Genomic DNA, 20,953 nt, shown 5'->3' with positions numbered 1-20,953 from the left:
AAACGTATATATGTGTGTGTGTGTGTGTGTGTGTGTGTGTGTATATGTATTCAATTTGTTTAATAGATTTAGGCCTATTTAGATTATTTCTTCTTTTGTGAGTTTTTGCAGATTGGGTCTTTCAAGGAATTGTTCCAGTTCATCTAGGTTATCAAATTTGTGGACATAAAGTTATTCATGCTATTATTTGATTATCCTTTTATTATGCATGGGATCTGTAAAGATGTCCCATCTTTCATTTCTGATTTTAGTAATTTGTGTGCCCTCTCTATTTTTCTTAGCCCGGCTAGAAACTTGTCGATTTACTAATCTTTTCAAACAACCAGCTTTTGGTTTTATTGATTTTCTTTATTGATTTCTTGTCTTTAATTTTATTGATTTCTTCTCTAATTTTAATTATTTCTTTACTTCTACTTACTTTGGATTAAATTTGCTGTTCTTTTTCTACTTTCCTAAGATGAAACTTGGATGATTGACTTTAGACTTTCTCTCTCTTTTTTTTTTTTTTTTGTGAGGGAGCCTCGCTCCATCACCCAGGCTGGAGTGCAGTGGTGCAATCTCTGCTCACTGCAACCTCCGCCTCCCAGGTTCAAGCGGTTCTCCTGTCTCAGCCTCCCGAGTAGCTGGGACTATAGGCACACACCACCATGCCCAATTTTTGTATTTTTAGTAGAGACGGAGTTTCACCATATTGGTCAGGCTGGTCTCAAACTCCTGACCTCAGGTGATCCACCTGCCCGGCCTCCCAAAGTACTGGGATCACAGGCGTGAGCCACCATGCCCAGCCTAGATCTTCTTTTCTAATATATGCATTTGATGCTATAAATATTCTTCTAAGCACCTTTTACTGCATTCCACAAGTTTTGATAAGTTATGTTTTCATTTTTATTTTGTTCAAAATAATTATAAAGTTTTCTGGAGATTTCTTCTTTGATCCATGTGTTATTTAGAAGTGTGTTGTTTAACCTCCAGGTATTTGGAGATTTTCCAGCTACATTTCTGTTACAGATTTTTAGTCTAATTTCATTGTGGCCTGAGATCAGACATTGTATGGTTTCTAGTCTTTTATATTTAAAGGGTTCTGATGCTTACTATTTTTCTTCAGATTGTATTTTTGCCCTCTAGTATGTCTTATAATTTTTCCTCGATAGCTGGACAGGAAGTACTATGTGAAAGGAACTGGTAAACAGGCCTGTGTGAATGTGGTGGTGAGGTGATGGGGGACAAAAATCATTCTGTACTCCTGTGATTGGGTCTCAATCTTTTGGTGAGCCGGTTCCTCTGGACTGGGAACTTCCCACATGCTTCTCAGAATTTTCCCCCCCTAGGTGGGACAGGATGGCCAGAAGGTGCTGCAGTTTGATATTTCACGTCCCCCAGGTCAGTTATGAGTCTGATAAAACGCTTTCAGGTTAGGCTGTAATTAAATAAGTTTCTCCAGAGGGCAGACCTTGTTAAGAAAAACTGAATGCTCCCGGCTGGGCGCGGTAGCTCAGGCTTGTAATCCCAGCACTTCGGGAGGCTGAGGCAGGCAGATCATTTGAGGTCAGGAGTTGGAGACCAGCCTGACCAACATGGTGAAACCCTGTCTCTACTACAAATACAAAAAACTTAGCTGGGCATGGTGGTACATGCCTGTAGTCCCAGCTCCTCGGGTCGCTGAGGCGGAAGAATCACTTGAACCCGGGAGGCAGAGGTTGCAGTGAGCAGAGATCGTGCCACTGCGATCCAGGCTGGGCAACAGAGTGAGACTCCTTCTCAAAGAAAAAAAAAAAGAGCGGGGGAAAAAAACAGGATGCTCCTATATGTTTCCAAATGGTTGCCTTCCCCCTTCCCCAGCCAGAAGCACAGGATATTTTTTTCCAGTATTCACTGCGATAACCTGGTTTTTTGTGAGGAGGTAAACCTCACAAAAATGTGGGTCCCCCCACCGACAGAGTTCCCCTGGCGTTTTTAACTCAGATTTGTACACCCTGAGTCTCCAGCAGGTTGTCGATTACAGCTCAGGTTTCCCTACCCTGCTGCTGGTTCCTGCAGAGCTTTCAGCTTGTTGTAGGTTTCTGCTCTGGTAATTTGTGAGTCTCTGTATTTGCCTGTTGGTCTCTCTGATTTGGGGGGCAGCAGTTTGCCCTGTGACCTCACGTCTCTCATACAGCTAAGAATAGTTGTTGCTTTTTCAGTTTGTTCAGCGTTTTGCTTGTTGTTAGGATGAGGTGGCGACTTCTAAGCATCTTACATGCTGGACTGGAAACTGGAAGTCTCCTGCTTATTGCTTATTAATTTCAATTTTTTGCTATAAGCGTGTGTTATTTCTATAACCAGAAACACCTATTTTTTAAAGAAAAAATAAAACTTTAAATTTCTTTATTTTTAATTTTTTGGGTACATTGTAGGTGTATGTATGTATGGAGTACATGAGCTATTTTGATACAGGTATGCAATGTGTAATTATCCCATCAGGGTAAATGGAGCACCATCACCTCAAGGATTCATAATTTCTTTGTGTTATGAACATTCCAGTTGTACTCCTTTATTCTAAAATGTACAGAAAATGATTGCTGAGTGTAGTCACCTGTTGTGCTATCAAATACTAGATCTTATTTATTATATTTAACTATATTTTTGTACCCATCAACCATCCTCATTCTTCACCCTACCTGCCCCACCCCCACTATCCTTCCCAGCCTCTGGTAACCATCCTTCTGCTATCTCTGTGTGTTCAGTTGTTTTAATTTTTAGCTTCCACAGATGAGTGAGAACATGCAAAGTTTGTCTTTCTGTGCCTGTCTTATTTCATGTAACATTATGTCCTCCAGTTCCCATCCGTATTGTTGCGGATGACAGGATCTCATTCTTTTTTTGTGGCTGAACAGTACTCCATGGTGTATATGTGCCACATTTTCTTTATCCATTGTCTGTTGATGGACACTTAGGTTAATTCCAAATCCTGGCTATTGTGAATAGTGCTGCAATAAACATGAGAGTACAGATACCTCTTCGAGATACTGATTTCCTTTCTTTTGGGTACAAACACAGCAGTGGAATTTCTGGGTCATATGGTATTTCTATTTTGTTTTTGGAGGAACCTCCATACTGTTCTCTATAATGGCTGTACTAATTTACATTCCCACCAACAGTGTTTCTCTACATCCTCACCAGCATTTGTTTTTGCCTGTCTTGGATAAAAGCCATTTTAACCGGGGTGAGATGATAGCTAGTTATAGTTTTAATTTGCATGTCTCTGATGATCAATGATATTGAACACATTTTCATATGCCTGTTTGCCATTTATATGTCTTCTTTTGAGAGATTATCTATTCAGATATTTTGCCCATTTTTAAATTGGATTATTAGATTTTTTTTCCTATAGAGTTGTTTGAGCTCCTTATATATTCTGGTTATTAATCTCTTAGCAGATGGATAGTCTGCCAGTGTTTTCTCCCATTCTGTGGGTTGTCTCTTCACTTTGTTGTTTCCTTTGCTGTTCAGAAGCTTTTTAACTTGATATGATCCCTCGTGTCCATTTTTGCTTTGGTTGCCTGTGCTTGTGGGGAATTACTTAAGAAATCTTTACCCAGACTAATGTCCTGGAGAGTTTCTCCAATGTGTAGTAGTTTCATAGTTTGAAGTCTTAGATTTAAGTCTTTAAGCCATTTTGATTTGATTTTTGTATATGGCAAAAGATAGAGGCCTAATTTCATTCTTCTGCATGTGGATATCCAGTTTTCCCAGCACCTTTTATTGAAGAAACTATCTTTTTCCAGTGTATATTCTTGGCACCTTTATTGAAAATGAGTTCAGAGTAGATGTATGGATTTATTTCTAGGTTCTCTATTCTGTTATATTGGTCTGTGTGTCTGTTTTTAGGCCAGTACCAGGCTGTTTTGGTTACTATAGCTCTGTAGTATAATTTGAGGTAATGTGATTCCTCCGGCTTTGTTCTTTTTGCTCAGGATGGCTTTGACTATTCTGGGGTCTTTTGTGGTTTTATATAAATTTTTAGATTATTTTTTCTATTTCTGTGAAGAATGTCATGGGTATTTTGATAGAGATTGTATTGAATGTGTAGATGGCTTTAGAGAGTATGGACATTTTAACACTATTGATTATTCCAATCCATGAACATGGAATATCATTTCATTTTTTTTGTATCCTCTTCAATTTCTTGTGTCAGTGTTTTATACTTTTCATGTAGAGATCTTTCATTTCTTGTTAAGTTTATTCCTAGATATTTTATTTTATTTGTAGCTATTGCAATTGGGATTGCTTTCTTGATTTCTTTTTCAGATTATTCATTGTTGGCATGTAGATATGCTACTGATTTTTGTATGCTGATTTTGTATCCTGCAACTTTATTAAATTTATCAGTTCTAATAGTCTTTTGGTAGAGTCTTTAGGCTTTTCCAAATATAAGATCAGGCCAGGCGCAGTAGCTCAGGTCTGTAATCCCAGCACTTTGGGAGGCCAAGGTGAGCAGATCACTCGATGTCAGGAGTTCAAGACCACCAGCCTGGCCAACATGGTGAAACCCTATCTGTACTAAAAATAGAAAAATTAGCCAGACGTGGTGGCACACACTTGTAGTCCCAGCTACTCCGGAGTCTGAGGCAGGAGAATTGCTTGAACCTGGGAGGCAGAGGTTGCAGTGAGCTGAGATCAAGCCACTACACTCCAGCCTGGGCAACAGAGTAAGACTCTCAAAAAAACAAAAACAAACAAGCAAAAAAGACAAATAGATCATATCATCCTCAAGCAAGGATAATTTTACTTATTCCTTTCCAATTTGAATGCCTTTTATTTCTTTCACTTGTCTGATTGTTCTAGCTGGGACTTCCCAGAAATACCTATTAAAATACTATTAGAAGTGGCTCATGCCTGTAATCCCAGCACTTTGGGAGGCTGAGGCGGGTGGATCACCTGAAGTCTGGAGTTCGAGTCCAGCCTGGCCAACATGGTAAAACCCCGTCTCTACTGAAAATATAAAAACTAGCTAGGCATGGTGGTGGGCACCTTTAATCCCAGCTACTCGGGAGGCTGAGGCAGGAGAATTGCTTGAACTTAGGAGATGGAGGTTGCAGTAAGCTGACATGGTGCCGCTGTACTCCAACCTCTGCGACAGAGTGAGACTCCGTCTAAAAAAATAAATAAATAAAATAAAATAAAATTATATTAGAAGACATAGACATAGACTGCTGTCCAAGTAATTTTCTCCCCAAACCCAGAGTAATAAGGACCTCCGTCTGCCTTCTGGGCTTCTTCGTTCAGCCACGGCACCTTGGCTGAGAGAACGGCCCGCCCTCTTTACTCTTCTCCTCCAGATGAAGCCAAGGAGGAGTTCCTGGATCTGCTTGAAGTGTTGCTCCCCCATGCCCAGACATATGTCCCCCGCCTGGTAAGGATGGAGGCGTTCCACCTCAGCCTGTCCCAGAGTGTGGTTCTGCGCCACCACTGGATCCTCCCCTTTGTGCAGGCTCTGAAAGCCCGCATGGCCTCCTTCCAGAGGTGAGTGCTTCCCTCTGCCGCTCCGCTCCCTCCCCTCCAGGGCTTCTCCTCCTCTCCTGAGCTACTGCGGGCATTACCCCAGCAGGCAGGCCAGACCTAAAGATAGAACACGGCCCCTCTCCTGGGGCTGCCTGCTCTACTTCTTGTCCTGTGTGACCTTGGGCAAGCCGTGGAAGCTCTTGACACCCCTGATGTCTTATCTGCTCTGTAGGAAAAGCCAGCTGTTTTTCTGTAAGCTCTTGCTCAGTATTTCCAGCACTTCTGTGACCAGATGTGTAGAGTTTTTTTCCGCACCAACAAATTATCCAACTCTACAGACACCCACTGGGTGTCCTATAATCGAACTCAATTCTGACGCTAATAACCCAGGGTTAGTGCAGACTTCATAGGCTAAGGGCTCAGTCCCACAAGACTGCGCTCCATGTCAGACACCATCTGCAGTGTTGAGCTCTCAGGTTACCCACAACATCTGTCTGATTTCACTACAAATCAGAGATTCTATGGACCCCCTCCTCAGGTTTGATCATTTGCTAGAATGGCTCACAGAATTCAGGCAAACAGTCCACTTACTAGGTCGCCAGTTTATTACAAAGGATATATTAAAGGATACACATGAACAGCCAGATGAAGAGAGAGGTAGGGTGAGGTCTGGAAAGGTCCCGAGCATGGGAGCTTCTGACCCTGTGGAGTTGGGGGTGAGCCACCCTTCCAGCACATGGGTGCATTCTTATTCACCAGGGGAAGCTCCTCAAATCCTATAGTTCCAAATTTTTACAGAGGCTTCTTCATGTCAGCATGATGAATTATTAACTCAGTCTCTAGCTTCCCTGCCATCCCAGGAGGATAGGGGGTGGGGCTGAAAGTTTCCAGCTTCTAATCATGCCTTGCTCTTTCTGTGATCGGCCCCCATCCAGGAGGCCACTGAGAGTCGCCTCATCAGAAGCAAAGATGCTCCTGTCACCCAGGAAATTCCAAAGGATTTAGGAGCTCTGTGTCAGGAGCCAGGGTCACAGACCAGATAATAGAACAAAAGATGCTCCTAGCACCCCCACTGCTTAGGAAATGACATAGGTTTTAGGATCTCTGTGTCAGGAACCGGAGGCTGAGACCAACACAAACGTTATCATTTCACAATAATAGGTCAAACAGGTCATGGTAGTGGTGGGGGCTACCTCACTGGGGGCTTGTGGGGGTGAAAGGAGATCATGAGTGCCCTCAGCACACCACTTGGGTGAAGGCTTAGTACCAGACCCCACTTCTGATTTTGTCTGCCATCCTGGGGCTTTTTTTTCCCCCTTACCTATTGCATTATTTTATAACTCTTTTCCTACCAGAAATGCATCTCCTGCTAGACTGGTCCAGATCAAAATCCTGCTCTTTCACTGAGGCTCTGCCAGTTGGCATCTCCTGCAGAATCCCTCCATCCAGAGATCAGTCGGTCCTGTGGTTGTTTACCCCTGGTGGTCATTTCACTCACCCTCATATGCAGTCATTCCTGTGTCCATCTTCCCTCCTGGAAGCCACGTTCCTCCAGGCCAGGACTGTGGCCTCTCTCTGAATTACCCCACAGCTTTTCCCTAGTGCTCTGCTCACAAAGACATCAAATAAATGCTTGTGGAGTCATGAGGTGGGAATGAGGGAACCCAGAGAATATCCTTCTGGATCCTCTACTGTTGGTACTAGAAGGAGCCTGAGAAGCCACCCAGCTGGTGGTTTTCTGACCCTGCCTTTATCAGCAGAGCCTTTTTTCAAATGAGGTGTTGCACAAAAGCCTGGTGTGTGGCTGTGTAAAACAGAAATAAACAGTCTTCTAGCCAAAGCCCCACTCCCACAGTTCAGGGGGCTATAGGCCCAGGAATTCCGTAGGATGTCACTGCCCAGCTAGGAAACTGCTCAGTTAGTTGAACCCCTTCTGAGGGCCAGAGGAGGACAGGGTTTGTCCCAATCCAGTCACTTGGCCAGGGAATCAGGACTGAAACTCATCTCTCAACCTAGTCCAGCCCTCCCGCTCTTCGGATTGTCATTATCAAATTGATTGAGCCGTATGTATATTATCAGGACTGTCTTAACCACAGGTACCAGAAACCCAACCCAAAGTGGCTTAAACCGAAGAGAAATTTATAGGCTGGTATAACTAAAAGATTCAGAGGTAGCACTGGCTCATGCATGAGTGGACCAGGGTAACAAGATATCAGATGGCACCTGTCACCATCTCAGCTCTGTCCCCTTCCTTTGTCACAATGACGAAGCCACCGCATCTCCGGGCTGATGGTGTACCAGCCTGGAAAGACAGCCTCCCTCTCTGATTGGCTTCAGCACAAGTCACAGAAATGACTGCCTGGTCTGACCTGGCTCCTGTGCGCTTTCTTTGGGAGTAAAGAGTTAACAGGCCCTTCCCCCTTCCACACAGAGTGCTTCCCTTATCCTGCAGAAGCAGCTTCCCTGGATGAAGGAGGAGAGCTAGTGCTGATGACTGGCATACTGCACCTGCGCTGGGAAGAGGCGTGAACTGCGCCCCTGCAGGGACGCCACGACCTGGGCTCCCCTGCATACAGTGGTTCCTTAACTGGGCACGAGTCCCTTGCTGGGACTTCTGAACACTCTGCCTAAAGTCCATTGCAAGAAATTCTGATATCTGTGGGATGTATATGTGGCTGATTCCCTTGCTCACTGGGAGACTAGGAAACAGCACCTGGACCGGACCCCTGGGCTGGTTCCCTCTGAGGAAAGGATCTGTCGCTGCTCTGTGTCACGAGTGAAGCCTGGCCAGGTGTGGTCTCTTCAACTTTGATCATCTGGTTGAGCCTAAGGTGACCAAGAGTGGGCAGTGCACCCCTGATTCCGTTGCTGTGACTGAGGAGATGCTAAGCTCTGCTTGGCCGGCCCTGGGCAGCCTGCCTCTGGAGTAGGGATGGAGAGCCATCCTGCAACAGGAGGTTACCAGGAGAAGGGGTGTTGGTTGGGCACAGACATCCAATGTCCACTCCAGGATGTTTGGGAGACACCTTGAGAACTCTTCCTAAAAGCTGCGCTTAATTGAACTCCTGGTGGTTCTGTGATCCCTTACATTTTCCCCAGAGGCAGAGAGTTGGCTGACTGACTTTTGCCCTTGTGCAGATTGTGAGACTCTCCCTGGCATGCTAGTATATTATGTTCCCTCAGATGGGGGTGAGCCCCTTGGCCTGGGGGCTGTAAAATGATCTGTTTCTGTGATGGGACTTTCCACTGTGAGATTGCTAGTGTCTCAGAGAACAAAGGACAGAACCAGTCCAAGTCAAAGCACTACCTGGCTGAGCCTGACTCTTTCTGTGTTATTGATCTGAGGGGTGGGTGGGTGGGGGCATCTGTCTCGATTTCACACCAACAGAGACCTACTTCCCCTCACTAAAGGGTCATAGGTGACAGCAAGGACTCTGGAAACAGGCAGACTGTGCAAATCCTGGCTCACCAAATTCAGCTTCACCATGCCTCCGTTTCTTTGTCTGTAAAATGGGCATAATTGCAGGCCTGCTCACAGAGTTGTGTGAGGATTCGAGAAACGGATGTGTACAAAGGGTTGAGCTCAGCCCTGACACACGAAGAAATGTTCTCGGGATTGCTTAGATGAAATCGGAGTTGTCTATTTTTTTAAAAAACTGCAAGAAATGAATCAGCTATTAAGTGGTCCATTATCAACTACTTGATAAATAAGGCTTTCTCAGTTCCCATCAGTAAAGTTGAGATAGTCTCAAATTGTTTATCAAAATGAACTACTATTAACAAAGTAAAATTTTTATTAGCACCTGGATGATGTTTTGTGTTACCCGGACTGGGTGATTTCAAGGTCTTGTCCAGCTCTAATGTTTTAGGATTCAGTATACTACCTGCATAATGGGGTGATAATATTAAGTGCAAAATGAGTTAACTATATTTTCAAAGTGCTGTTTTTTTTTTTTTAACATAAGCTGTTTTTTCTGCTTTTTTTCTTATGATTTTTCCTGAAATATGGTCTTCTACATTTCAGATTCTTCTTTACTGCCAACCAGGTAAAGATTTACACCAATCAAGAGAAAACCAGGTGGGTCCTCCCAACCCCCAATCACTATTAGAGGAAGATTCTTTGGTGCAAAAATTGAGTGCTTTGTTTCTGGACTTGTTTGTCCCATTTTTTGTTTGCTTTTAACCAACTCAATGACAACAAAGGCAGCTATCCCCAAATCTGAACCTTTCATTAAGAAAAGTAACTGGGAGATCCCAGGTGCAGTAGCACATGCCTGTAATTCCAGCACTTTGGGAGGCTGAAGCAGGTGCATAGCTTGAGCTCAGGAGTTCCAGACCAGCCTAGGCAACATGGCCAAACCCTGTCTCTATGAAAAATACAAAAATTAGCTGAGTGTGGTGGTGTGTGCCTGTAGTTTCAGCTACTTGGGAGGCTGGGATGAGAGGATCACTTGAGCCCTGGAGGTCAAGGCCGCAGTGAGCCACAATTGCACCACTGCACTCCAGCCTGGGCAACAGAGTGAGACCCTGTCTCAAAAAAATAAATAAAAAGGCCAGGTGCAGTGGCTCACGCTTGTAATCCCAGCACTTTGAGAGTCCAAGGTGGGCAGATTGATTACCTGAGGTCAGGAGTTCAAGACTAGCCTGCCCAACATGGTGAAACCCCGTCTCTACTAAAAATCAAAAAAATTAGCTGGGTGTGGTGGCAGGCGCCTGTAATCCCAGCTACTGGGGAGGCTGAGGCAGGAGAATCGCTTGAACCCTAGAGGAGGAGGTTGCAGTGAGCCAAGATCATGCCACTGCACTCTATCCTGGGCGACAAGAGTGAAACTCCGTCTCAAAAATAAATAAATAAATAATGACTGGGGGAGCATGTGGGGGGTGTTGCACAGAGATTGAGAGAAGCATCTTGGTTTAGTGAAAATCTGTGAAAGTCAAAAAACCTGTTTCTGCCCAGCTCCATCCCAGTTGTGGTGTTTGGTCCGTGTCTTCATCTCTGTGACCTTTCGTTTTCACACTGGCACACACCTCCCAACATCCATTGTTGGGCAGTTGTAAGGCTCAAGTGAGCCCCAAGGCCTTTGAAAAGTTAAAAGTATTAAAGTGTTAGATGAACATAAGAAGAAATTATTATCCTGCCTTCAAAGCGAGCCTCCCTGTCTGACACACTCACTGGGCCACCTTCTCTGAGCACTTCTGAAAGGGGCCTCATTTATTCGTTCACTTATTCTATGCTGCACAAATTTGTTAAGCACCCACTTGTGCCAGGCATTTGCTGTATGCTAAGGATTCATCAGTGAAGAGGTAGACACAGCCCCTGCTCTTTTCAATCTCATATTCGGAGGGGAGACAGATAATAAGTAATGAGAGTGTCTGTTAATAACTGTGGTGTGATATGATGGTCAGGAGTGGGTAGTCTAGGAGGGTAGCAGGGAAGTGGCCAGGGAGATGGCATTTGACGGTGACCTGAGAATGAGAAGCCAGTCTTGGGAAGAGCTGTTGCAAGAGCTTCAAGCAGAGGACATAGCAAACTAAGTGACTCCAAGGCAGGGAAGATTTCAGCGTGTTTGAGGGGGCCAGTGAGGCCGACCCCAGAGAGCACGTGGGAGAATGATAGGAGATGAGATGGGCAGGGTTAGCCCATCCAGGGGCTGCAACGTCAAGTAAGGAGTTTGAATTTTCAGTATAATGGAAGCCACTGGAGGGATTTGGACAGGGGAGAGGCATGATCTGATGTGTATCTGGGGTTGTCAGTCTGGCTAGATGGTGTGTCTGTGGCCATGGAGTCTGGGGGCAAGATAGAAGGGAGCAAGACTGAATGCAGGGAAACCAGAGAGGAGCCAAGTGTCATTGTCCAGGTGAGGGACCATTGGTGGCCTAGATTAGGGTGATGGCCGTGGAAGACCAAGAGGTGGACACACTGGAGATACACTGAGGCAGAAGCAACCAAATTACCAATGGGGTGGATTTATGTGACGCAAGGGGAAGATGAACATTGATTCCTGGGTTTGAGGCTGGAACAACTGGCCCCGTTTTCTGTGATAGGAGACACTGGTGGGATGAAAATCAAAAGTTCTACTTTGTACCTGTTTGTTTGTACCTGTTAGGTTTTGCTGCCTATTGGACCCCTAGGTGGAAATGTCACATATACACATATACATTTACACATATACATATACACATACACTCCTGGGTGTTCAGGAGTGGGACCAGCTGGAAATAGAAATGTTGGCCAGTGTGGGAAGCGGGGCTGGGTAACAGCCTCCTGGAGAGTGCAAATGGAGAAGATCCAGTGATCTTCACCATGGGGAGGCTGGAGAGGAGAGAGGGTGGCAGAGGACACTGAGCCAGGAGACAGGAGGCAGGATTAAACCAGGACTGCGTGGCAGGTGGTGTCTTGGGAGCCAAGAGAGAAAAGGGTTTCGAGGAGGGAAGAGTCCACTGTGTGAGATACTGATGAGCAGGTACGAGGCAGACAGCAAAGTGTCCCTTGGATTTGGTAACGTGGAGGTTGTTGGCAACTTTGACAAGAGCACTTCCAGCAAAGTGGGTTGAAGATGGGAGGTGAGAAAGAGATAGCGATGGTGGACAAATTGTCTTTTTGAGAAGTTTTACTGAGAATGGGATGGGGACTGGCTGAAGCCGTGGGTTCAGGGGAGAGTTTTTAAAGATGAGAGAGAGTATGTGTGAGTGCTTGTGGGAGGCGTGGCAGATGCCAGGAAGCAAAGTCCTTGAGAAGAGGCCTCCTTGAGGACAGGAGTCATTTGCAGTTGGAACGATGATGGAGAATGGAGAATGGAGAATGGAGATGCAGAAGCTTCTGGGTTTGTGTCTTGGCAGTGGTAGGTGAAGGCATTCCTGGAAGGGTTACTAGATCCAGGAGAGGGAGGAGAGCTGTGTGGGTGAGAACTGGGAAAGGAAGGTTTACAGACAGAGAATCTGAGGACTGAGAGAGTTGGCTCATGGAGCAGGAAAGCGAGTGTACCAGGGAGACAGGGTGAGACCCATGGCCCAGGTCTCTTGGCTTTCTGCCTGGCTCCTCCTCGGCTGCGCAGATGGCTGTTCTGAGAGGCTGCATCTCATGCCTGTGTTGTCTTCCTCTCCCCAGGACCTTTATTGGGCTCGAGGTCACTTCAGGGCATGCCCAATTCCTGGACCTAGTTTCAGAGGTGGACAGAGTCATGGAGGAATTCGACCTCACCACTTTCTACCAGGTAATGAATGGGGCTGCTGCTTCTCCATTGAGCCATTTCTAATGAGAATAAAACTGTCTTTAAAGAGGCCCTCATAAGAGGCAAACTGAAGACCCTTCAGAACCTCCCGTGTGAGTGCTCTGAATGCCAGCCTTCTGAGGATGCACACCTCGGGAGGTGAGGGCTTTGAGGTATAGTCAGATGCAGCCCACCCAAAGTCTAACATTTCTTAGAAATCCTGCTTTATATCATAAATACGCCCGAGATTTGTACCTTCTGCTCCATAATGTTCCCATGTTGTTTTCACATTTTTTAAGTAGATGTCCCTAATAATTTTTGGTCAAATTGACCCTCAGAGAAGAGTTGTAGCCTCACACACCTTCCTGCACCTTGCCCAGGCCCTCCAAGGGCACTTGGGCTCTAAGTCAACTATCAGGGCTTTGAAGGGCCATTCGTTTTATTTGATATATGTTTTTAAACCGTGCTGAGGGAGATAAGTATGAATTTGAATGGAGACAATTATTGTTGCTTCAAAACTTGAGACTTTGGGGATTTTGTTCATGTCATCTGAAAAGTATGGTGTATACTGGAATGTCCTAGATCAGAATAGAGGGTGGATTTTCTTTCACATCACAGATGTAATGACTCTCTATTACTTCAAGGAAAGCCTCTGTGAATAGGACTGTCTTAGCTCAGGCTGTCATAACAAAATACCATAGACTGGGTGGCCTAAATAACAGAAATTTATTTTTGCACAGTTCTGGAGGCTAGAAGTCCAAGATCAAGGTGACAGTGTGGTTGATGTCTGTCTCCAAAAAAAAAAAAAAAGAAAGAGTCTCACTCTGTCACCCATGCTGGAGTGCAATGGCGCATTCTCAGCTCCCTGCAACCTCCGCCTCCCATGTTCAAGCAATTCTGCCTCAGTCACCTGAGAAGCTGGGACTACATGTGTGCGACACCACCCCAGCTAATTTTTGTATTTTTAGTAGAGACGGGGCTTCACCATGTTGGACAGGCTGGTCTCAAACTCCTGACCGCAGGTGATCCGCCTGCCTTGGCCTCTCAAAGTGCTAGGATTACAGGCGTGAGCCACTGCGCCCGGCCAAGTGTGGTTGGTTTCTGGTGAGGGTTCTTCCTGGCTTATAGATGGCTGCCTTCTAGCCATGTCCTCACATGGTGGGGCAGGGGTCGGGGGCTGCAGGGAGAGAGCAGTGCCCAAGCTCTCTGTGATTAAAGGGCACTAATCATGAGGGTCCTGCCCTCATGACCTCATTTAACCCTAATTACCCCTCAAAGGCCCCATCTTTACATACTATCACAATGGGGGTTAGGGCTACATGAATTTGGGGGAGGGGACATGATTCAGTCCATGGCAAGGACCAGTCCTGTGCTATTTTGTCTGCCTGTGGAGGGTGCTTGGGATCAACACTGAGGATCTTGTCTCCCACTGGGCAGGCCAGGGATCCAGCAGGGACGTCACAACAGCTCTGTCACAGACCTGCTGTGATGGCAGGGCCTGCCAAGGTGTCCAGGTGACCGCCTGCCTCTCGTTTCCCTCCCCAGGACCCTTCTTTCCACCTCAGCCTGGCCTGGTGTGTGGGTGATGCACGTCTCCAGCTGGAGGGGCAGTGCCTGCAGGAACTACAGGTGAATTTCCAGGGCGGGAGCACAGAGCGCACTGAACTCTAGAAATGACGGGACAGATGCTGGAGAGGAGGAGGATGAGGCACCCAAACCCGAATCCCTGGGAAACAAATGACATGGCAGTAGACCCCAACACCTTCCCTTGCAACTCAAGGTGTGGCCCCTGGACCGGCAGCTTCAGCATCACCTGAAGCTTGTTAGCAATACAGATCTTTACCCCCCTCACCCCCAACCTAAGAAATCAGAATTACATTTTAACAGATCTCTAGGGATTTGTGTGCACATTACAGTTTGGGAAGCACTGCCCTAGAACCCTGATCTGCGAGGAGGCTGCAGGCTTCCCCTGAAGTCCTAGCCACTTGCCCAGGGGTCAGAGGCTTTGGCCTGGCACTGGAAATGGGTGAAATGTACCAGGTGTAAGGAATATCCAGCCCCCAGAGTCTATCAAATTTCAGTAAGTAGCTGAAAGATTCCACTTTCCCATGTGCGTTCTTAGAGGAGAACCAGCAGGTTACATGAAGTGGTAAGTGGTGGCTGATACTCCAGCCCTGGCTGGGGAGACAGTAGGGAGTGTGGCCATGCAGGAAGGTTGGCCTAGAGTTGCCAACACTTCTGCTTCATAAGAGAAGCCAGAAACCTAGATTTTTACATGTAATCTTGTCAGTTTTCAAATGAATGTCAGCAACTAATTTGGATGTTTAAAAAACATTTTGCAAGCCAAACCAAACATGTGCAGGCTGGATGCAGCTGTGCTCCCTCATTAAGGAGCCGCCTTGCTGTTGGCCTCATGTTGCTGGAGGTGGCAAAGAGCTCTAGTTTGGGCTCTGGCAGACCTGGGTCCCAGGCCTGGTTTTACTGGTTTCTGTAATCCAGGGCTCTGAGCATCTGTGTCCTCATCTGTAAAGTTGGGATGATAGGACCAACCTCAGATATTACAGAAGTGATCAGACAAGATCAACAATGCAGAGCCTAGAGCCTGCAGCCTCAGCCTCGCCCAGCCTCTGAAGTTGGGTGAGCTGGTTTTGTTTGCAGTGCCCTCTGGGTCCCAGATGCCCCTTAATGTGACTGTCCTCCCCTGGCTGCTGTTTTAAGGCAATCGTGGATGGGTTTGAAGATGCTGAGGTGCTGCTGCGCGTGCACACCGAGCAAGTCCGCTGCAAGTCTGGGAACAAGTTCTTCTCGATGCCTTTGAAGTGAGCACCTGAGGCCTTCCTCCTCCAGGGCCCTCTGCAGACCAGGCTGAGATGGAGGAACCTGCTAAAATCAATGGAGATGCTTCTAGCCTCCCAGTAGGAGGTCCCAGCCACGCCTTCAGCCTGGCAGAAGGTGTAGCCACTCCTCATCCTCCCTGAGTGCTCGCTCTTGCTCTCTCTCTCCCGCTCTCTGTCTCTCTCTCTCTCTCTCTCCCTCTTTCTCTTTCTCTTACCCTCCCTCTCTCTTCCTCTCCTCTCTCCGCTGTTGTGGGTTGCAGGTTGGGTGTGGCTGTGTTGTGGTCCTCCCCAGAAACTGCCAGTAGAGGGCAGCCTAATTCTTACTCTGGTTGTTACGCAAAGAAAATATTGGGGTCAGTGGTGAGCCCACCCACACTCGCCAGAATCTCCACTGTAGTCCCCCTAACAAACAGCCCTTCACTCCCTCTCCCACTTCAGCAATTTGTATTTTGATGCCATTGGCCTCAGATCAGAGTGTTTTAAATCATCACACCCTGGCTTATCCCTGGCCAAGCCAGGACATGGGGTGCTTCAGTGGGTCTGTCACCCTCTCTCCTTGAAGCATGTCGCTTTTATTTATTTACTTTTACTCTCACCCTGCTCCTGTGTCAGCAGGGGCTACTTCAAGGCCAAGGTCCAGGATGAGAACTTGTGACCCAGCCTCAGTTTTCTCCACTTCTTTCTCCCGCTTACCCTAGCAAGGTGCCTGGGGAGACTTGAACAGATGTTTCATTCTGGCCTGGCCAGTGGCTGAAAGCCAGGCCTCCAATGCACTGTGACCTCTGGCTTCCCCAGCAGCTTTCCCAGAGAGGCAGAGGGGCCTTCCACAGCCCGGGTTCTCCTGCTCCCTCCTGCCTGCTGCAGCTGCAGCATTCTGAGGGGCAACGTGGAGGAAGGGCCAGGGATGCATGGGATTTTAACTTTTTCATCAAACCTTCCGCGTGGCAAGGAAACAGTCCTCTTCAGGTGTCTTCTGGATTTCTGGTGATGGATAGAGAAATCTTTTTATGTTACAGTTTTAAATTATGTTCAACAAATAAAAAATTACATTTTTTATTTTGGCTCTCTTTTGGACTACTTGTATTTAACCCAGTGAAAAGATGACTTTCACCTTCCCCTACCCTGTCCAGCTGTGTCTCACATTTGGGGGGACTCTTAGAAGTCTCTGCTGTGACTTCCAAGGTGGCCTTGAGAGGCATTAATGATGCTTCGGTAAAATAAGGGTAGGGAGGAGTCACCCGGCCTGCCAGGTCTACGCACAGTTCTCACATAGCACATCTAGCCTGGAGCTAGGTGCGTGGCAGGGGTCACCACCCTCATCCCTCACCCACATAGGCAGACATTGACACCTTATACTGCTGTGACACTGAGCGCTTCCCGGAACCTTCTCGTGTCTTCCTCCCAGTATCCCCCCTGAAAGGTAAACAGGATGGCTAGTCCGCTGTTAACAGGTTAAGTGACTTGCTTGTGTGAGAAATCACAAGGAAGGGCTGTACTCAGCCCTAACCTCAGGTCCTGTGCTGGGGCAGCCTTGATCCAGCCCAGCACACCACCTCATGGTGAGGCCTGGCATCTGAGTGCGGACACAGGGCTTGAGGGAAAGGTGTGGGGAGAGGGGCCTGTTGCCCGGGCTCCCAGGGTGGCCCCCACTGCCCCGCCTTTCCTGAAAGGGGCAGCCTCCCAGCTGCTGCACTGAAAGACCCAGGCACATTCTGTGCCTTGTTCCTGCTCCCCACTGCATTGATCTGCTGACTCCAACTCATCATTAGGTTGGTTCTTCTGGAGAGGAGGAAGATGCCGGGCATACTTTCTGGCTTGCAAGCAACACGGCAACTCTGGCTGTGCAGCCTGTACTTAACTGACACCTGCCCTGTGCCAGGCCCTGAACTGGGCACTTGGTGAACCAGACTAGGTCTGCCCTCTGGGTGCTCACAGCAGGTCTGAACAGGCAGGGAGCACAGAGAAGAATCCGCATCCTCAACATGGCACTTCCCCAAACTTGGGTACTGGCTCTTATTGGGAGGGGGGCAGGTGTGAGGTAAGACCTCCATCAACAAGCCCAGGAAGAGGGACGGGGCCATTCCCCCGGGGGAGGATGTGGCTGGGGAGTCCGTCTGTGCTGAGGATGGAATTTGAGTGCAGCAACTTTGAGAAATGGGCCAAGATCAATAACCGGCTCCTCAATGGAGAATGGAAGGTGGCAATGGAGGAAGGAAGCAGGAGCCTCGCTGAGGGGGAGGGGTGGGCAGGCTGGGCCTGAGGAGGAGGCTGGCGGCAGGAGCTTGGCGGGCACCCAGACACTGAGTGTGCCTCTGGAGCAGAGTGAGCCCGTTGAGCAAGCGCTCCCGCTGACAATGCAGAAGCAGCCGGGGCTCTTCCATAAGAGGAGATTCTCCATAAGAGGAGAAACCTCGGAGACAACTCTGGAGACACAGGGAAGACCAGAGCAGGCTGCAGTCCCCGCCAGGCAGGCTGGCCCAAAGAAATGCTCTTGATGAGGATTTTATCACACCAGGGAGAGTACAAAATCAACACATCTGGCCTCGGTGTCCTCAGATGTTCCCCACAGGGCAGGGAAATCATCTCACGCCTGTTTGGCTGATTTCCACCTGGCACTCTCCAGCGCCTCTCCAGACCACCCCAGCTTTGTTTCCAAGGGAGAGGGAAATTACCTTGGCTTGTTTGTTTATTCCTTGTCTTGGCACCAAGAGTCCCAAGGCCTGCTTCACCTTTGATGGTGTGTCCGGTGGGTGCATCGCCTGAGGGGCCCCTGGAGGGGAGAGCTGGAGGAGGGGGTGTCCTGGGCCTCCTTCCAGCCCACAGCTACTTTCCTTCACTGAACAGGAGACCTCCCCTACGACCTCAGAACTCTCCTTTTGCAAATGAGGAAACAAACCCAAAGAGGGGAATAACTTGCTCCGATTGCCCAGTAAATTACAGCTGAGGCAAAAACCCAGGGACCTGGCTTCTGATCCAGAGCTTTTTACAACCCCTCACACCACATTGGGACCTCTAAACGAAACTGCTGTGAAACACCATGTCTGGGCTTTCATTCAAAAGACCAAGAAAAAAAGGTGTGTGGTGGTGGGCGGGGGTGTCAGGGCATAGATGAAACGATATTGGCAAAATATGGATAAGGTTTAAAGCTACTTGATGGAAGGGCTGGAGTTCTCACATCTCAGTCCCACTGACTAGTCCTTTCAGGCTTTGGGTGCTGACCAGACCCAGTAGAAACCCAGCTATCTTGGGTTGGATGTAGGTGCAAATCCACCTTGGATTCCCAAAGTACCTATAGGAGCCAGACCCAATAATTGGGAGCTTCAAGATATGGTCACAGGGGATGTCATTTCCTTAAGGCAGGATTGGTCCCCAAGAGAGGAACCTCCAACAGAGAGAAAATCACCAGACTTGACTGACACTGACCCAGGCCTTTAAGAATGTTGCTCCAGGCCGGGCGCGGTGGCTCAAGCCTGTAATCCCAGCACTTTGGGAGGCCGAGACGGGCGGATCACGAGGTCAGGAGATCGAGACCATCCTGGCTAACATGGTGAAACCCCGTCTCTACCAAAAAATACAAAAATCTAGCTGGGCGAGGTGGCGGGCGCCTGTAGTCCCAGCTACTCCGGAGGCTGAGACAGGAGAATGGCGGGAACCCGGGAGGCGGAGCTTGCAGTGAGCTGAGATCCGGCCACTGCACTCCAGCCTGGGCGACAGAGCGAGACTCCGTCTCAAAAAAAAAAAAAAAGAATGTTGCTCCATTCATTCCTGGGCTCCTCTCACTAATAGCTAGCCCCTTAAGCCCCAACTTTTTTTTTTTTTTTTGAGACAGGGTCTCGCTCTGAGCTGGGTTGAAGGGCAGCAGCATGATCATAGCTCACTGCAGCCTCAACCTCCTGGGCTCAAAGTGATCCTCCCACCTCAGCCTCCCAAGTAGCTGGGCCTACAGACGTACACACACCTGGCTAATTTTTGTATTCTTTGTGGAGATGGGGTCTTGCCATGTTTCCCAGGCTGGACTTGAACTCCTGGGCTAAAGCAATTCTGCCACTTCGGCCTCCCAAAGTGCTGGGATTACAGGCTTGAGCCACTTTTCCTAGCCCCAAACTTTTTAAAATTGGCTAATCGGGACTAAATATCATGAAAGAGTGCAACATGGTGGGTTAAACAAGGACAACCCTGTTGTCTGTGTCTGAAGACCACTGCACATTTCCCAAAAGCAAATTTCAAAGTGGAGAATTTAGAAACCCACTTCCCAGATGAGGGATCCTACAGAGAAGTGAGTCCGTGGAAATGAAGAAATTGCCCGGTTCCTTTCTCTAAATTCCGACTTCCTTTCCCCAAGGACATCCCAGGAGGGTTCAAATGCGCGCTCTCTAAGGCACTCTGCCAGGTCTCCTGATTTCCAGTTTCCGGGAGGTGAGGCCGGCTGGGGTGCCCCGCGGGCCTGCTCTAGAGAAAACCGCCCTCAGGTGAGGACAGCTTCCATTTCCGGGTCTGAAGATAAGGAATACGGTCTCTGCCCTCCTGCCTGCCGCCCTCACCCACTGACCACGCCAGTCAGTCTCCAGGGTTGCCCTTGGCCTGGCCCCCGGGTCTCGGTGGACCTTCGACCCAGGCCTCCCAGCTCTGGCCTCCTGCATCCACCCCGCCCAGACCTCAAGCTGCTTCCGGAATAGAATGAACGCCAGCTCATTAAGTTTCCCGGGGAGGTGTGTCCACCCGCCCCGCGCCGCGTCGGGCCACACTGTAGCACTTCACTCGCACTAGCCAGTGGCCAAAGTGCTTGGGCACCTATTGCGCCAGGCCAAGAACCAGAAGCCTTACCTCGCATTCACCCCAACTCTTTGCCCCACGTTCCCGATAAGAACATGGAGACTCGGAGAGATTAATTTGCCCACGTGCAAGCTGCAGCTAAGGGGCGGACTCGGAACTTGAACCGTGTCCCTCCTAAACCTGCCCCTTGTCCGCCGCAACGCGCCCTCGACGCGCACAAAACCCTCACTTTGATACTGAGGAAAGTTACTCAATGGCCAGAGACACCCTGGGGCTTTTGAAAAGAGGTTTCAGGCTGACAAATTTCCATATATATATATATAAAACGATTCTTTGGTCCCTCCCCTAAGACCTCCTTCCCGACCCCCTCGGCCTCAGTATCCCCCCAACCCACCAGGTAGGATCCCTAAGGAGGAGTCTTCATTCCTCCCAGGCAGGGAGACCACGCCTTCCCTGCTTCCTCCCTCCGCGGGGTGTCGCGTTGGAGGACACCCCTGTCCCTCAGACGCTGGGTTGAGAGTGACGCGGGGTGGGCTGGAGAGGTTTCCCGCCGTCTGGGAAGAGTAAACGGGCCACCCACCTGCCGGGCCTCGGCCGCCCGCACCTGCTGGTGAGAAGCCTCTGGCTGGGGCACCGCCCCCGGTCCCCGCC

At 48.4% G+C, this 20,953-nt stretch overlaps 1 protein-coding gene across 2 annotated transcripts in view; it reads left to right on the top strand.

Moving 5' to 3' along the window:
* USB1 (U6 snRNA biogenesis 1) overlaps positions 1-20,953 on the top strand; it is a 31,522-nt gene that overhangs the window by 8,469 nt on the left and 2,100 nt on the right. Inside the window, exons 3-9 of one of the 2 annotated variants that reach the window (XM_011938810.1) lie at positions 5,319-5,502; positions 9,506-9,559; positions 12,590-12,695; positions 14,238-14,321; positions 15,411-15,775; positions 16,486-16,495; positions 16,692-16,696. In XM_011938810.1, the coding sequence (XP_011794200.1) occupies positions 5,319-5,502; positions 9,506-9,559; positions 12,590-12,695; positions 14,238-14,321; positions 15,411-15,515 (533 nt within the window). In that variant the 3' untranslated portion in view covers positions 15,516-15,775; positions 16,486-16,495; positions 16,692-16,696. Of the gene's footprint in view, positions 1-5,318; positions 5,503-9,505; positions 9,560-12,589; positions 12,696-14,237; positions 14,322-15,410; positions 15,776-16,485; positions 16,496-16,691; positions 16,697-20,953 lie in introns of those variants that run through there. The other variant, XM_011938811.1, reaches the window with a different exon arrangement.

Source organism: Colobus angolensis, unplaced genomic scaffold, assembly GCF_000951035.1.
Source record: "Colobus angolensis palliatus isolate OR3802 unplaced genomic scaffold, Cang.pa_1.0 Scaffold178, whole genome shotgun sequence".
NCBI lineage: Eukaryota > Metazoa > Chordata > Mammalia > Primates > Cercopithecidae > Colobus > Colobus angolensis.
This window is presented reverse-complemented; position numbering and strand designations above follow the sequence as displayed.